This window comes from Phoca vitulina, unplaced genomic scaffold (genome assembly GCF_004348235.1).
Source record: "Phoca vitulina isolate PV1807 unplaced genomic scaffold, GSC_HSeal_1.0 scaffold77, whole genome shotgun sequence".
NCBI lineage: Eukaryota > Metazoa > Chordata > Mammalia > Carnivora > Phocidae > Phoca > Phoca vitulina.
In genome coordinates, this window is record NW_022589780.1 from 1,065,610 (window position 1) to 1,082,579 (window position 16,970).

General features: G+C 54.7%; 1 protein-coding gene across 5 annotated transcripts in view; it reads right to left on the minus strand.

Moving 5' to 3' along the window:
- Positions 1-4,729: 4,729 nt before the first annotated feature.
- The window catches only part of DLG3 (discs large MAGUK scaffold protein 3), a 54,405-nt gene continuing 42,164 nt past the window's right edge, over positions 4,730-16,970 (minus strand). For 2 of the 5 annotated variants that reach the window (XM_032393797.1, XM_032393798.1), the window contains 8 exons: positions 16,191-16,290; positions 12,531-12,572; positions 10,949-10,999; positions 10,232-10,333; positions 9,470-9,642; positions 8,952-9,061; positions 8,231-8,322; positions 4,730-7,004 (listed from right to left, as the gene is read on the minus strand). In XM_032393797.1, coding sequence (XP_032249688.1) covers positions 6,898-7,004; positions 8,231-8,322; positions 8,952-9,061; positions 9,470-9,642; positions 10,232-10,333; positions 10,949-10,999; positions 12,531-12,572; positions 16,191-16,290 — 777 coding nt within the window. In that variant the 3' untranslated portion in view covers positions 4,730-6,897. Of the gene's footprint in view, positions 7,005-8,230; positions 8,323-8,951; positions 9,062-9,469; positions 9,643-10,231; positions 10,334-10,948; positions 11,000-12,530; positions 12,573-14,273; positions 14,320-16,190; positions 16,291-16,970 lie in introns of all 5 variants that reach the window. The other 3 variants (XM_032393794.1, XM_032393796.1, XM_032393795.1) reach the window with 2 other exon arrangements.

A 16,970-nucleotide genomic window follows, 5' to 3' on the forward strand; every position in this document is an offset into this window, starting at 1 on the left:
AGAAGACATAATGGGGCAGCTAGCTACCGTGCAAGGAAGAACAGGGTGAGTTCCATCGAACCTGCTGGAGTGGCGCAAAAGACAGCAAGGGGAAAGCTCTTCTGGAGTGACCAGTGACGTCCTCATGGAAAATGGCAACTGAGCTGCAGCCCAAAGGGTTTCATAGACGTGGGGACTGGACACACTCCAGACAAAAGCCCAGCTCACGGGTAAAAAGGCAAATAGTCTAGGCTGGTTGGTAGAGAAACAAACATTGGGACATAATCCTGGATGAGCAAATTGGGGCCAGTGGAGGGTGGTAAATCCTTCCTTCTATCAGTCTGATCCTACTGGCCTTCCAAGTCTCAACCTGAACATCACCTCCTCCAGGAAGCCTTTCCCGGGCACCTTCTCTTAAGCAGGTCCTCTCATTACATTATCCTCCGTTGCTGCATCCCACGTACGTCCTTCGTAGCATTTGGTGTAATGTGTAATTACATACTTAAGTCACTGCCTTGTTTGTCGCCCTCCCCCAACTAGACTATAAGGTCCTTGAGAGCAGGGATCGTTCTTTGACTCGCCATTGTATTGTTAGCATCAGGCACGACAACCTGTCGCTAGGCGCTCAGCAAGCTGCAGCTCGTGCTATCACGAGGGTGCGGGCAGTGATGATGACACCCAAGGACCAAACTGAACAGATAGCGTCAAGAATCAACACGTGGGGACGCCTGGGTGGCTCAGTTGGTTAAGCGACTGCCTTCGGCTCAGGTCATGATCCTGGAGTCCTAGGATCGAGTCCTACATCAGGCTCCCTGCTCAGCGGGGAGCCTGCTTCTCCCTCTGACCCTCCCCCTTCTCATGCTCTCTCTCATTCTCTCTCTCTCTCAAATAAATAAATTAAAAAAAAAAAAAAGAATCAACACGTGTTGGTAAGAGGTTGGATGTGATGCCCAAAGGAGAGAAATCAGGTTTGGGGCCTAGGTGACTCGGAGAATGGTGGTGCTTAGGAGGCGGGAGAAGAGTGAGCGAGGAAGTCAAGGAGAAGCCAGCGTGGTCCACAGAGAAATGACATCGATGGTGAGAGCAGGGATGTGGCATCTTCGTCCGTCTACAACGTCGAGGCTCAGAAAGGGGTCTTTGAGCGCCACGCTCGGGAGGCGGTGGCTGACCTTGAGAGCCTTCTGCCACTCAGTAAGCGCGTTGAACGAACACGTGGATGGTCAGTAAGTGGTTGCAGGGCAGGGAGGCTGTTCACTTCTTGGTGAGAGGACAGCAGAGTGAAAAGGAGAGGAAGTGGCTGGAGATGCAAAGGAGTCATAATTGATGGAGCAAGATCCCGGGGGAAGTTGCAGGCACTTCAGAACGGAAGCTCTCTCTAAAACAGAAAACAAAATTCATACCACAGGTTTGGGTCCGGGCAAATCTCTTCCCACCGAGATGGAGCCAAAGACGAGCGCGGCCCTGGTCTTTCACGGGACGGATGTTGTGCCACGTGCTGCGGATATGCAGACCAGTAAGACATAGTTTGTGCCCTCAGCGCGGAGTCATGGACGCGAAGACAAAAAGAGTGGGGCGCTGGGGGGCTCAGTGGTTGAGCGTCCGCCTTCGGCCCGGGTCATGATCCCGGGGTCCTGGGATCGAGCCCCGCATCGGGCTCCCTGCTCCGCGGGAAGCCTGCTTCTCCCTCTCCCACTCCCCTGCTTGTGTTCCCTCTCTCACTGTGTCTCTCTGTCAAATAAATAAATAAAATCTTTTTTTTTAAAAAAAAAGGCAGACAAAAAGAGATAAGGGCCATAAACCATTCCAAGTGTGGCAGAGTGCGAGGGGGCAAGCGTAGCACCTCGGGACACAACTACTGCGGCCCCACAGCCCGTGTTTGACTCGGCTCTGCCCCTTACGAGCTGTGTGGCCTCCCTGGGCCTCCGTTTCCTCTTCTGGGAAAGGAGAGGACACGAGCACCCCTGTCACAGGGCGGTTTGGGGCACTAGGTGAAGGAAAATGGGTAAAGCCCTTAGCACGGTGCCTGTCACGCAGGAAGTACAAAATGAAGTTCAGCTGTTGTGACGCCGAAAGGTCTGCTACAGGGTCTCCCGGCACTAAGGAAGGGACAGTCGAGGCGACCTAAGAGGCGGGAGCGAGAGAGGGGGCACGTAAGTGGGGCAAGCAGGAGAGGGAGGAGCAGGCTTCCCGCCGAGCGGGGAGCCCGATGCGGGGCTCGATGCCAGGAGCCCGGGATCACGACCTGAGCCGAAGGCAGATGCTCACCCGATGGAGCCACCCGGGCGCCCCGGGAGGGGGGAAGCTCTTGAAGCGAGTCCTAAAAATACTAAGAGGAGTCTTGCGGGTGAGCAAGATGGGGAGGCAGCAATGGGCAGGAAAAGAGGCGTGAGCAAAACCACGGGGCTGTGGTGTTCCGGGCTGGGGCGGCCGGACGCGGCAAGAGGCGAGGCGGCGGAGACGGCCCAAGGCCTGGTGGCACAAGGGCCACGCTACGGGGCTTGAACTTTTCCCCGCGGGTAGCAGGGCCCTATGGGAGGCCGGTTCTGTGGGCTACGTGGAGGACGGCTGTGGGCTCGGCGAGGCCAGCGAGGACAACACGGTCCGGCAGGCGCCCTGCAGGCCGGTGTGAACCCTTGTTCTCGAGCCCCCCACCCCCGGTCCTTGGAGGTACCGGGACGCTCCCGCTTGGCGTGCGGGCGGCGGGGCGGGGGCAGGCCCCGCAGGCGGTCCGTTTGCTCTGCCGCGCAAGCCGCCGGTGCGGATCACACGGCGACCGCGGGCTCGGCTCTGCGGAGGAAGACGCGGTCGGGGCCTCGCTGCGGGGGACCCCCGGGCGCTGGGGAGCCGGTGCGGCGCTTCCGTGCAAGTGGGGGGGGGGGGCTTTTCCACGTGTGGGGTTTGCCCTTCGGGAAGTTCCGTGTGCGGTGACAGAAGGTCCTAGAGGTGCCAGGGCACTGACTGGACGGATACAAGGACGGATGGAACCGAGGCCATGGACTGCTGGGCGGGGACAGGCCTGAAGGGCCGAGCCTGGGAATGCGGACACCCTGCGGACAGCGAAGGGACCCTGCCGGGGCCCAGACGGCTTGGCGTGCTTCTCCCCAGCTCCGACCCTCACGGTTTGCGTTTCTGCAAGGCTTCCTGACACCCGGGCCTTCCAGGGCTTGGCGCCAGGCAAGCGCCGTCCCTGTGGGAAGGGCCCCGTGGCCTTTCAGCTCGAGCCCGGCGTCCCTTCAGGCCCGTTTTTACTTGCTTGCGCCTTGGTCCCCCCGGCCTGCCGCTGGGCCGCCCCCTCTCCTCTGCATCCTGCTCCGTCAGCCTCGTCCCGGAGCGCGACGTTTGCACAAAGCTTTTGCCTTCATTAGGTAATTTCTAGCCGCACTTTCGCCTCACCAGGAGGTCGGTGGTCTGTAGCCGGACACCACTTTCTTGTCATCGTATCACCCGAGGAAGGTTTGCACGCAAGGCCGCTCGGAGCTGAAGGAAGCGCGACGGGGCTCGCCGGGCTGTCAGCGGCAGCGGAACCGGGGAGACGGCCCGGCCCCGACCCCCGGGGGAGATGGGGCTCTGGCCAGCTGGTCACAGCAGAGCTTGCGGGGGGTCTACCGTGGGTGTTGAGTTGCTCAGTGGCTTCCCCCGGGGGCCGGATTTTCTCCAGCTGAGCCTCCCCTGCGAGGAAGGGCAGCTGCCAAGACAGCCAGCGCCTCACCGCGGTGGGGGGACAGGGCCGGCTCTTTGCTCCCTTTGCCCTTGGGAGCCGGATGCCCTTAAGCCCTCCAGGAGCATTCTGGGCACTCCCTTCTGGCGGGCTGCCTTCCAGCAAACGAGAGAACGGGGCAAAGGAGTCAAGCGCCGCGAACAGGTCAGGAGGAGCCTCCGTCCGGTGGCTCAGCCCACAGCGGCCAGGGCTTCTGAGCAGCCATCGCTCTTGACCGCCGTCACGGCCGTGGCCCCGCAGGCTGGTCCACAGAAGCTGCGCTGCCATCAGCCAGGTCACGCGCCTGCTCTCGGCGCTCCTCTCTTCGGGGGGCCGGCCACCTGCCCTGCCACCTGGGGCCTAGCTTGGGCCCAGCTCCCCCGTTTTCCCCTGAGCTCTCAGTGGTTTCTGGAAACACGGGGAGCCAGCAGGCCAGCTCCTCGGCACCGCATTCATCACTCAGCCCCCCCCGCTGCGAGCTGGGCCCCTGCTTCCTCCGTAAGAGACGTCCTTGCGGCCGCAGGCGTCCCCCAGCTTGTGCACCTTTGCGGGAATGTCAGCATCCTGCCACGGAGGCTATGGACACGCCTCTCACTTGCTTGGTGCTGTGAGGCGGCGTTTGGGGGCCGTAGTGGGAGACCAAGCATATAGCTTTCACGAACGACCCGGTACAAGCACAGTGGTCTGGAACCATCCAGAAGAACACCAGACTCAGTCAGCAGATGGTCACTAAGTAGAGTCTTTTGAAGATTTTTGAGAGAGAGCGCGCGCGGGCGAGGGCAAGTGGAGAGGTGGGGAGAGGGGGGCAGAAGCAGAGGCAGAGGGACAAGCACACTCTGCACTGAATGTGGGGCCTGACGCGGGGCCCGATCGCCCGACCCCGAGATCACGACCTGAGCCGAAGTCAAGAGTCGGATGCTTCACCGCCTGAGCCGCTCTGGCGCCGCTGGGTAGAGAGCCTTTCGGACCCCAAAGTCTTGAGACTTTTCCCCACGACTGTGCCCCCACCCTCCCTTCTCGACCCCATGAAGAAGGCCTCTGAGCCACACACAGTTCATTGCAACTATCGTTTATTAAAAAATATATGTCTCCTTGGAAGGAACACTGGTAAACCAACTAGTGTCATGCTTACTTTGAATCTTGATTTCCTTCCCTGGGAGGGGCAGAGGGTTGAGCATCACTCAGAGTACAGCACTTAACATCAGGGAAATCAACACTCCCCGCTCACCCCCTCCTCACCACAGTCACCATCGCCCACCACGTCATCCCTCTTTGCCTTCAATCCAGTGTACTGCCCAGGTGAAGCTGCTGCCCTTTCTTTCCCCTCATTCTGGGCCCCACACTGTACAGTTAGCCTCATTATGCCGGTAGGAGAACTGTTAACAGATTTCCTAAATTTTGCTGGTAGCACTCAGAGCGCCTTCGACATGGCGTCGCTCGCCACGGGTCACAACGCCGCGGGCTGGGAAACCGCGGACTCAAGCCCAGGGCCAGGCGTGTCCACGCTCTTCTCCCCTGTGTCATGCCCATCGTGGGCCGAGGGAGGCACGGTGGCTTCAAAAACAGCCCGGGGGGGGGGGGGGGCGGGGCGGGGCCCGAGGCCCACCTGCCCCCTGCACTTGTGGTCAGAGGAGAAGCTCCCCCGGCCGCAGTCACTGCCTTCTGACTCTGGCACCAACCAGCACGGTTTCAGGTCTCACCAGCAAGGGAATCCTAGCTCCACGGGTCACGCGGACGGCCTTCGAGTCCGCGCTCTCCCCGAAGCAACAGTAAGCTACCAGCTGTTGGTGCGGGCGCTGGGGTAGGGCGTACGGAGCAGCTGCGGAAAAAACCCAAAGCCAACTTCTCATCACACGGCTGGCCAGGCCCAGTGGGGTCCCACCGTCCCGGCGCAGAGCTGGAAGGCAAGTGACTCCCCGTCCCCGGTGCTGGGCCCCACGGAGGGGCCCCGGGGGGGGGGGGGGGGGTCGGGCGCGGCCCCGGCCCGGGAGCAAAGGGACCCGCTGCGGCGCGGAGCCCCAGCTCCCGCTCTTGGCTCCCGGCAGCCCCCGCGTCCCCTCCGCGGACCGGACGGCCACGCCGGGCGGGCGCACTTACTCTATCGCAAGGCCCGGCTCCTCCACAACGTCATGAACCTTTAAAACACTTGTCAAATTGGATTCTACGCATTCACTTAAATAGTAAAAGTAAAATTTGGAATAATGAAAAGGCTGACACGGTAGCACAACATGGTTTTGGTTTAACAGCAGCTTAAAAATGAACAAAAAGGAAACCTCTCATGCAGACACATCGGGTGGCAGAAAACAATAGGCAATTTAATCTGGAGCACTGCTAGCCATTCTCTCGCTTTCTGCACCCGGGACTGACTGTGCCTCCCGGGCGGCAGCTGCTTCGGGGTCCCGTCCCCAACCCTCTCGCCCCCAGAGACAAAGCCCGCTCGCTGACCCCGACCTAGAGACAACCTCAGCTTTCAAGAGAATGACCAAACGCGAGTGCCCTTGGTACAGCACTTACTACCACTTGCGATCCCTCCCCAACCAGCTGGGATATAAGATGCCATCTGATTGGAATATGAAAATTAAAGCATTTCTCTAATAACACAGTACCATTGATGAAGTCTCCATAGATTTTCTAGTCCAAATGTGTGTGAATATATATATATTATATGAGAGTGTATAATATATATATATAATAATTTCTATATATTTTATATAAATTACATATATATATCTATATATAAATAAGATACTTTCTGTCGCCATACGTTGCACCGTTCAGCGCTGCGTGACGGCAGCGTGAGAAGCAGAAATGCCTGGGGGCATCTCGGCACGCGGCACACCGAGCTCGCTTCACAAGCCGTGCAGCCGTCCAGAGCCTGGCTTTCCGGCAGTCCTCCTCTTGTCTCTTCGCTTCTGCTTGGTTTTTATGAAAACAATGACTCTGATGGATTTGCACCTGTGCTAGCGCTTGGGAAAGGTCCATGCAGGAATGGGCACAGTCACGTGATGAGTGAGATGGCATCATCCCAAAAAATAAACTAAAACAAGATGAAAATTTAAAAAAACAGAACAGGACTAGAAAACTCAATTTTTGGGACATATCTAAAAAAGGGGACAAGAACAGTAGTCATTTGTTCTCCTGGTGGGGACAGGACTGAAGAGGGAGGAGGGAAGAGGGACTTGATGTCTTCTGTTCACAAGAGAGTGCTTGGTGGGGATTCTTCAGAGTTTTTCAGGGGATGGGACCCAAATGTAGTGCCCAGACTGGTCCTCGATGATTTGTTTGATCTTGTTGTAAATCTCTTCCAGTGAGTCACCCTGTACAATGGCTAAAGTGAAGAGGAAAACAGAATTATTAATGTGCTCCACAGCACCCCAAACCCGGCAGTCCAGCCTGCCCCGGCCCCCCCCAGCTCAGCCTGGCAGAGATGCCCGCACAGCCTAGGGCAACGAGGGAAACCGGCAGGTGCTCTCAGCCCACGGCCCAATGTCAACTTGCCGAGACAGTGAGACTAAGTGGCAATGAACGAGAAAACGGATTGTTCAAAAAATGTTAAGTGAGCACCCATTAGATGCCAGACCTCGAGGCTCATGTTGCTCTTGGCAGCCATGAGGCCAGCAGCTGGTCATTGTAAACAGCCTCAGTAGAAGATTTGGAAAATCCCAGTTATCCAAAGAAAGAACCGAAAGAAACGGTTTCTAGCAAGAGGCAGGGCTCCCGGGGCCATCACATCTGCTCTATGTCAGAGGTCAGCCCAGAAAACGAGGACACGGACGTAACAGTAAAGGGAAGGTCCGAAAGCCAAGGTCTGATAGTACGGCTACGTGTCCTTTCCCTGCTTCACCTGGTGGCACCAGCAGCTGCGGTTCACTCAGCACCAACCTGCACATAAATGTCACTGTGCTTTATTTTTTTTCAATTTTTGTCTTTAAATTCTAATTAGTTAACCTACAGGGTAATACCGGTTTCAGGAGCAGAACCGAGTGATTCGTCACTTACACACAACACCCAGTGCTCATCCCAACAAGCGCCCCCATCCAGCCCACCCCCCCCACCTCCCTGTGACTGCACTTGAAAGGTAAGCAACATACTACAGAGAAACTTTAACAGCCGTTTAGGGACTGACCTTCCAAAATAGGGGCCATATACACACACAAGCACGCCACGCACACACGCACACACACTGACAGACAACTCGAACACCCCACTGAGAAATCATCGTCATCAACAAACATGGATTCGGCACCTAAAACACGCAAAACCGAGTACTACACTGGGAGAAGGAGCTGGGAGGGAGAGAAGCAAAGGAACATAGGGAGCCTCTAATCTGGTAGGAATATGAGGACAAGATGAACAAAATGATCCAAGGCAGCAGTTGGTGGTGGTGGTCGATACTATAAACTGGCTAAACTCCCCTGGATGGAAGGAGCTTGAGTATTTTGCAAAGGTCTGACCTCCAAAGCGTCCAGAAACTCTGTGCTGGGTACCTAAGCCTTTTGGAGACACTTAGAGGTGTCTGGCTGGTTACTCGAGCCGGGCAGCAGGGCTTCTTACCTGTGAAGTATTCTCCAAACTCCTGCTCCAGTTTCATGGCTTTGTCATAGATCTTATTTGCTTGTTCATATGTCTGCCGTCGGTTCATTTCCCTGCCAAAGACAGAGAAGAAAAATGGTACCAAACTGGATTTATGTGTTTTTTTTTTTTTTTTTTTGGGAGAGGGCGCGCGGGGTGGGGGGGGGGGGGGGGAGGCATGTGCAGAAGGAGAATCTTTTGTTTTAAAGATTTATTTATTTATTTTAGAGAGCACACAGGCAGGGGGCGGGGGGGGGCAGACGGAGAATCTCCAGCAGACTCCCCACTAAGCACGGAGCCCGAAGCGGAGCTCGATCTCACGACCCTGGGACCACGACCTAAGCCGAAACCAAGAGTTGGACGCTCAACTGACTGAGCCACCCAGGTAGCCCCTGGATCCTACATTTTGATTAACATAAAGAATTGCTCCCAGGCTCCCTGAAAATCTGTTCAGCTGCCCTATGAGAGCAGCAGTGGCCCACGGCTCAACATCTTCCCCAAACTTGCCAGGTTTAAAAAGGGCAACTGGAATACAAGTGCAGGCACTCAAAGCAGAAGGAAGCCTCGGGGACCAGCTGGGGTGCCGACTGGCCTTGGAGCTTCCATGGGGTCTTATACCCCTGCCTGACAAATTAGTTTATTTTCTTGTTCCTTTCCAGGGCCCTCTCCTAGCTGGGAGCATCTGAGGCTCGCAAATACTTACATAAGTGCTTCAATGGACTTGGGCTTGATGAAAATGGCAATGGGGTAAAGTTGTGCTTGCTGCAGCCTCTTGATAGCATTGCCGGAAACATCTAAGATGCAGTGCTTGCCCTGAAAAGGCAAAGACCTGTTATCAGCCCACCCGGTCTCTGTCTACCCAGCCCCAAGCACGTACCCAGCAGCAACCCAAACATCTGCCTGGAGGGGGGGGAACCCAGGGTCACCCAGAGAGGCCTAGAAGATTCTATCACTGAGGCACCCAGGCCCCACATTTTGCTCCTACTAGCCAGAAAAGGCCACATCTGCAGAGGGGTCCCTATGCATGTCGGTGACACGCTGGGGTGAGCTGCGTGGAGGAGACACAGCCACCTCCATCCAGGGGCTGGGAACACGCAGAGCCGGCGTGCCGCTTGATAGGCCCTGTGCCGGGAGGAGGCGGACCCTAACGGAATGCCAGTGGGGCCATTTCGGTTTTTCCTTTGACGGTTGTATTTAGCAGGGCCATCTCCTCTCTCTTACCCTCTCTGCAACTGCCCGCACTGACTGGATGCTGGTCCCATAGAGATTATCATTAAATTGGCCTGCTTCGATGAACTTGTTGTCCTGAATATCCTTCTCCATCTGTTCTCGGGAGACCACAAAGTGGTAGTCTTGTCCATCCACCTCATTATCACGCCGAGGCCGAGTGGTATCTGAAGGAAGAAAGGAAATGCTGTGTGGCCCAAGGACAATGACCTGCCCCAGGCCAAAAGAGATGACTGTTCCTCTCTCACCTGGGCCCTGGGGCCACTCCAATATTTTCCAGGTGAGTGGCGGGGAGAGTAGCTGAAAGAAGTGTGTCTTGCCTACTTCTCTTGTAACCACCAGGGTTCACACACAGGGAGCTATTTGCTTTAGTTTAAACTGGACCAGAAAGGTAGGGTTTCCTGGGCCAAAACCTGGCAGAAGAGGCCAAATGTGGCACGGGAGCCAGCGAACCTAACAAGCTGTTCATGGGGCCGTGCCAACACCACTTGGACCAGGCCCCCCATTAGTCCAATCCTTCCCGACCATCACCACTCAAAACTTCTCTCCAAGGGAGGAAGCAGGCCAGCCTGATGGCTTAGGCCTCCCAACCCCATCAGCCCTGTGGGAATCTACTGCTGCCTAATCTCTTCCAGAGCGTTAGACGCTGTTCCCAGAGAACCCTAGTACCTGGCCCCACACCGTTTCCACAGAACATCAGAGTAATCGTTCCCAGGGCACCAACGCCTCCCTCCCAAAACCTTCCTGGGCTCTTACGTGGCACACAGGATCCAAATTTATGCGGGAACTCCGAGATCAGGTCATCGTTGACTCTGTCCTTCATTGGGCCCAGGATGATCACAGGCCTTGCATAGTGAACTGGAGAAAGAGAGCATGGAGGTCGTGAGCGAGGCCTCCCACCAGACGGCCTCTTCTACCTCCAAGTCTGCCCAGAACACCGCAGCTCTGGAGCCGCCACTCAGACAGGGCAGAGTGTCTGCGGCCATTCCCTGGCTTTTAACTACAAAGACATCAAAGAGCCTTTAATTTGAAAATATCTAAGTCTAAGGCAAGTCTGAAATCAGAAGCATCTCCCCTTCCAACAGATTCAGGAGAAATCTCTGCATGGGCACCAGCAGCTAAGCAAGGTTTTTTCCGAGGAGCCACTACAGGGAGGGACCGGGACCTTTCTTTTGGAAACGGTCACACCCACTGAGACTGACCCTTGCCCTCTTTGTCAACCTGTCCTATCCTCTGGAAGGCACCCCGGCAGCAACAAAGGTATGGTGAGGGGTGCACACTGGGTTTCCTTCCCCATTTTCTACAACAAGAGGAAGACGCAGGAGAGAAGGAGACGCCCAGCGGCTGGACGTGCGATGGGCCCCGCCGTCGTACTCCCCCATGCACTTCCGTCCGCTGACACGGCCAACCACTGCGTTGGGCCCCACGACCACGAGACCAGCTTGAAGGCAAGACTCTCAGAAGGGGGCTTACTTTCTTGCCGTGTCACTGGCTCATATGACAAAATTGCATCCTCTTGTCCTTCTGCAACAAAAAAGGGAGACACGTTAGCACTTTGTAATCTGCCTCCCTGTGTCCTGGTCCCCCTACAACAGTCCCCTCACCCCCACCTCTGCCAGAAAACAGCCTTGTCAATGTGGTACTTGCCACCACCTGCCCTGTGGGCCTGTCTGCTACCCATTGGCAAGAAAGCACAGGAAGCCCTTCACCACCCCTGGGACAGGAGTCCTCTCATTCAGCAAAATATCGCTGACCAAAGGGACATGACCCAGAAGCCATGAAGCCTCCACCAAAAACCACCCTCATCTCTCAGGAACTGTTCTTATAGGTTAACAGTCAACTGTGCTCAATTACCCTCTTGCTCTGGTAAGAATCACAGGGAAGCTTCAACTGGTCCAGAAATACTGTCCACGTCCCCTAATCTGCAAGCAGGGGAGTCAGGGCACTCATGCAAGCTAACTTTGCCCTTTTAAGGGTCTACCTATCCCCCCTGCACTGGAAGAAATCTCCAGGTAAGTGGCTCAAGGCTGGGCTAAGGTCCCCAGTCCCCTTTAAGAGCAATGCTGAGCCCTGCTCTCTCCTCATGGTAGAGCTCCATACATCCTAACAGTGATGAACTTGGGGCGCCCAGGTGGCTCAGTTGGTTAAGCGTCTGCCTTCGGCTCAGGTCATGATCCCGGGGTCTTGGGATCGAGCCCCACGTCGGGCTCCCTGCTCATCGGACAGCCTGCTTCTCCCTCTCCCTCTGCCTGCCACTCTGCCTACTTGTGCTCTCACTCCGTCTCTCTGTCAAATAAATAAATAAAATCTTGGGGGGAAAAAAACAAACAGTGATGAACTTTTCCTAAAATAGTCACCAAGCCACTTGGTTCTGGGTGCCTGGAGGTCCCCAAGGGGCTGACAGCAGTGCTGGGGAAGGCAGCAATATTTGCATCAAGCCCCAGGATGCTTGCTCACAGGCTTCCTCTGAGCCTGACTCGTGGGCAGATTGTACAAGACCTCTAGCCATAGCTCCCGAGAGGCCAGCGCTCCCAAAGTTCGTGGGGTTCCAACTGTGGCTTCTCTGGCTTGGTCACAGGATCTCTGAAGGAAAACCGGGCAGTTACCGGATCACTTAACCCAGCAAAAAGACAAAGACACCGAGCCTTAACCCGAGGGGTCCTAGAGACCCGGAAAGGCAATTCAGGACAACAGCCCACAGGAGCCATTTGTCTTTTGGTCTCTAAGCAAATCTGTCAAACTGGCAGCATTTACAGCCCAGGATGCCCATGGCAGGGATTGACTCACTGGCAGCCCACCCCTCCCGAGGCCCCAGGGACGGCTTTAAGTCAGGTCCTGGCCACAAGTGCAGGCCTTATACTCTCCTTTAATTCATCGGCCTAAAGCCCACCCCATCAGGACAAAATGGCCACAGCATTTCCAGGATCTCCAAGTGCACATGGCTGAACGAAGCACTAGCCTCTGAACAGAAATGGCAGCCATGCAACGCGGGAATGAGGATGGCTGGGACACATGGTGGAGCCACACGACATGGGGGAGAATGACACACACTTACTGGAACTGCTTTCGCTGTCACTGGTGTTGGATGTCACTCCCTCTGCAAGCCAACAAGAAAGAGACTCCGATTCAGAACACACCACTGAGAGGTCACACGCGGCACAAAACTCAATTCCTCCAGGAGGCAAGACACCGAGCTGCCAACCGAGTCAGGCCACAGGAGGCCTGCCACATCCAGGCTACCAACTGGGAGGCAGAGCTCCAACCCTGAGCCCCTGGCCACCTCATACTTGTCCCCAGAGCATTCTCGGGCTGCCAAGGCCCTCCCTGTACACTACAAGCCTTCCATTCTTCGGCAGCATCTTCTTCATCTGAATCAAAACAACGGACTTGGATGGTTTCCAAACCCTATCTCAAAATGCATCTCCCAAGGCTAACAACAGGAAAGGAAAGGCGGTGACAGCAGCAAAGATGAGTCCAGGGACCGGGCTGCTCTCGAATCCCCTCCCCCAGACAGAACCCCCGACGTACAGAGGTGTGCGGTGCTCCGGAACTAAGAGGCCAAGCACTAGGTACGCTGGGCTGTCACCAGGGAAGGCGGCTCTGACCGTTCGGTGGGACCTGCCACCCCTATCATCTAGCCTCCTCCTCCTCCTAGCTTGGCCTCAGTGGTGAGGGAGGATGCTCCTCCATCCACGATCGGACAGACGTGTCAAAACACAGAACACTGGGAGGCCAAGACAACTGTCCTGTCTCAGACCACTGGGACTTGCCTACGTCTGAGTGTGGGCATGGCCGCCACGCTCAAAGGAAGCACAAGGTGCAGTATGGCCCAAACAAAGGCCACCGCTCCCAAGACAACAGGCAAATGAAGATGAAACATGAACATAACAAACGATGGACAGAGACACTGCTCGTTTCAGCCAAGATGACACTGTTCCAGACTGTGATATGCTGTGGCCCCCGTAGGAAGGACTGAGTGAGTCGCCAACCAAGGCTAGCTCCTGAGCAATCCCCTGAGGAAGCTCCTTTACTTTCATGCCTTTATTACTTATTGAAGGAGAGTATACGCTGACAGAACCTCCCGGCACAGCCACGTGTACGTGCACAGAGGGGATGCTAAGGTGCTGTCCTCTCAGTCCCTTCATTTTTCACTCTAGAATTATTTTCCAGAGAGGACAGGTCAGAGCTTTCCCGACCTAAGGCACTAGATATAAATGTGTATATGGTCCATAAATGCCACTGAGACCCTCCCCCACCAGCTCAGCCCCTTAAAGATGCTCCATGGAAAGCCAGCCCACGGCTTTTCGAGGCCCCTGGACCTGCTGGGATGTCCCAGATGCATGATGGGTAAAGGGCTTCACAGTACTCTTGCCCCTAGTTAGACCAAAACTGCTCATTCTTAAGCCCAATTCTTTAGTGCTGTGTCGCTAGGGAAGAAGCCAACCAGCGGGCACCCCTCCCCTCAACAATAGGCTAGAGATGAGCTGAGTGGTCACCCTTGGAGAAGTACGTCTTGCCTACCTCATTTCTAAGGCGGGGCACCAAGATGGCTCCCCATCCCTTCCAGGTACAAAAGGAAAATACAGACGTGAATGATAGGCTTTTATTAGGGTACCAGGGATCCAGAGCAGAAGTGTGACATTCTGAGCCACTTGTTCCTCCTCCTGCTGTGGTGTCAGAGTCCTCACAACACTGTCCTCCCCTCACCCTTTGCCCTCACCCACGTTCCCTACACCCCCAACCCCAGCATCTCCACTCATGCCAGAAATACAGTTAGTGGTGTGTAAGTTTGACTTACTCAGGTTCTTTGCTCCATAATAATCGTCACTTAACCCAGGGAAGTCCTGATTTCACAGACAGCAAGGACAAAGAGAGAGGGAAAGAGGGAGGGAGGGAGGGAGGGAGGGAGGGAAAGAATTGGGACAAAAGAGAAAATAGAGAAAAAAGACAAGGGGAAGGAAGAATACAGAGCCAGGTGAGCATTAGTGACAGAAGTATGAAATACTATGAAGACCTATAATTATAGTGAGGTTAAGAACTTTGCTACAGAAAGAACGCCCCAGATCCAATAAGATACGGGTACTTCATCCTGCCCAACTTGCTGCCAGAGGGCCTTGGAGCGGACTACCTTTCTGAGGTGGTCTACAGTCTATAGCCCAACAGGACAGAATAGGTAGACTTTCCAAGGCTTAGAGTACCTGCTTTGGCTGAATTTGTACTTACAGAGCCCCAGTCTCTGCTCTGCCCCTGTAATCACCATTTCCCTCTGAGGGTGCACCAAAGAGCAGGCAGAATTATCATCATCCCAAGGAGCTTTTGCCTAATACTGACTCACCCTGTCCAGACCCTTCAGGGAAAGCTTCGTGCAGTGTCCGGTATGGCCTTCAAAACTGACCGGAGTTGTGCAGACCACAGAGGATGAGCTCAGCTTCTGGAGAATTAGCACTAGGCGGTTTCAACTCTCACCCAACAGGCAGCCCCTGCCTCTCAGCTGGGCCACCCAACGGTGAACCCTCCCCAGGCTAGATCGAGCACGGACGTTCTGAGGCTGATCCAGTGAACTGTGGTGACCTCCCTTCAGACCATCTCCCACTGCTCACGAGCAGAACCAGCTGCAGCTGGTGCTTCTTACTGAGCTACCCAGGATTATGACCCATAACCTCCATTTGGATGAAGGCACCCTTGGATTGACTAGCTACCACTTCAGACAGCAATGACCTACGTAGACCATGACCATGAATCAGGCTGGCTTAGAAAAAGTTAGTCTCCTGCCAGTCCCAACAGCCCAGGACCCCAAGGCCCCTCCTTATGAGGCAGCAGAGGAGAGGCTTACAGTTCACCATGAGCCATATGAGAAGTGTTTCACCAGCTTGACCTGGTGTTTAAGGTGAGGGTCAGAGCAGTTAATTTCCGAGACATATGGTAGAATACGAATATTTCTCAGGATTACATTGGTTCTTAAAAGTCAGCTTATGGCCTTTCCTACCATTTACTGTTTTTCAAAAAATCTTTATTTAGACAATGTTGAGTAATCCCCCTTCCACGTCAATTCCTTTAAGCAGGAAGGATTTTATTTTGAAGGCTGGCTCTGTATCTGGGATGACAGTGAGTCTGCTGGAGCCGTGTGGACATCCCGGGTGCATATGCACATGCATGTAATTCAAGAAGCAGGTCCAACTCCAGGTGGGAAGAAAAGGCTCTTCTCTTAACACAGATGAGTAAAGTTAAGGGAAAGAAAACACAGGAGGAAGAAGCCAGGAGAGCAACACTGAGTCCCTTGACCTGGTTCTCTTGAAAAACCATTCTTCTAACCCTGACACTGTGGCTGAGAACTGATCACTACCACAGCGGAGCTTGGCCTGGCACCCCAACGCCAGTGCCAGGGATGTCCTGGTAGACCAGCCTTGGAAGCAGCTGGTCCTCAGAGCCTCCGACATTGTTTCAGAGTGAGCAGCTGGATGAGAGAGATCCAATGTCTCCCCATGCAGATCAATCTCTACACTGACTGCAAATAAGCAAGGGTGCACGCGCACACACACACTCAGGCACGCACACATGGACAGATGGATGGACGCGCGCGCGCACACACACGCGCGCACACACACACACACACACACACACACACTTTCCCCATCTTCTCATAAGGGGAGGTGCAAATGAGGAAGAGAGGGCGGGGCTGTGGGCAGTCTGCTCTCTGTACCCTGCTGCTACTTACGTTCCTGTACGCTGCTCTCCTGGGCCATGTTTTCTTTGCTCTTGTAAAATGGAAACTTTCGAGAGAGGCGGAAACTCTTTTTACGTTTCGTTTTGATCGACTGTGAAAGAACATGAAGATGGAGGGGAAGGACAGAAGAAAAAAAAAAACAGAACAATGGATTTTAAAGCATGCAAGAAAAACTAAAATGGAGACAATGGTGAGCTAAATAAAAGACCATCTCTCACAAATGGAGTCTATGAGATTAAATGAAAGTTGATGTAAGAGGAAAATTATGTTTACAGGAAAATGTTGTAGGGATGTTAGAGGTTTCTACCTAATCCAGACTCACAGCACTCACTGGCACTTTCTAAAGGACAAAGGTCACTGTAGCCTCCTGGACACATGCCCTAAGGTGCCACTGATACAGTCATCTACTCCGTGTCTCTCTTCCCTCTACCGCTCCAGAAGTTCTTTGGCCTGCGAAGCTCACAGAAGAAAAGGGGTGAATGACTGAGCCCTCATGCCTCATTGGTCTGAGGGGAGGTGGTCAGAGCTCTGAGGCTGGCCTTCCTCATTGGGTAACAAGGCCAGGTTCTGTTCAGGGTCCCCACAGCTCTGACAGGGTCTGCGGCCAGGGACATAACCACAGATGGCTTCATGTACCCGGAACAAGTCAGCCTTTCCAGACAGTCCAATTCCAACACATCTTCAAGAGCCAGTAACCCAGGGGGAAGGAGTACAGACTGGACACAGAGTTTCAGTGCCCTCTCTCTGCTTTCTGAAAAGCAGTCAGTGTTC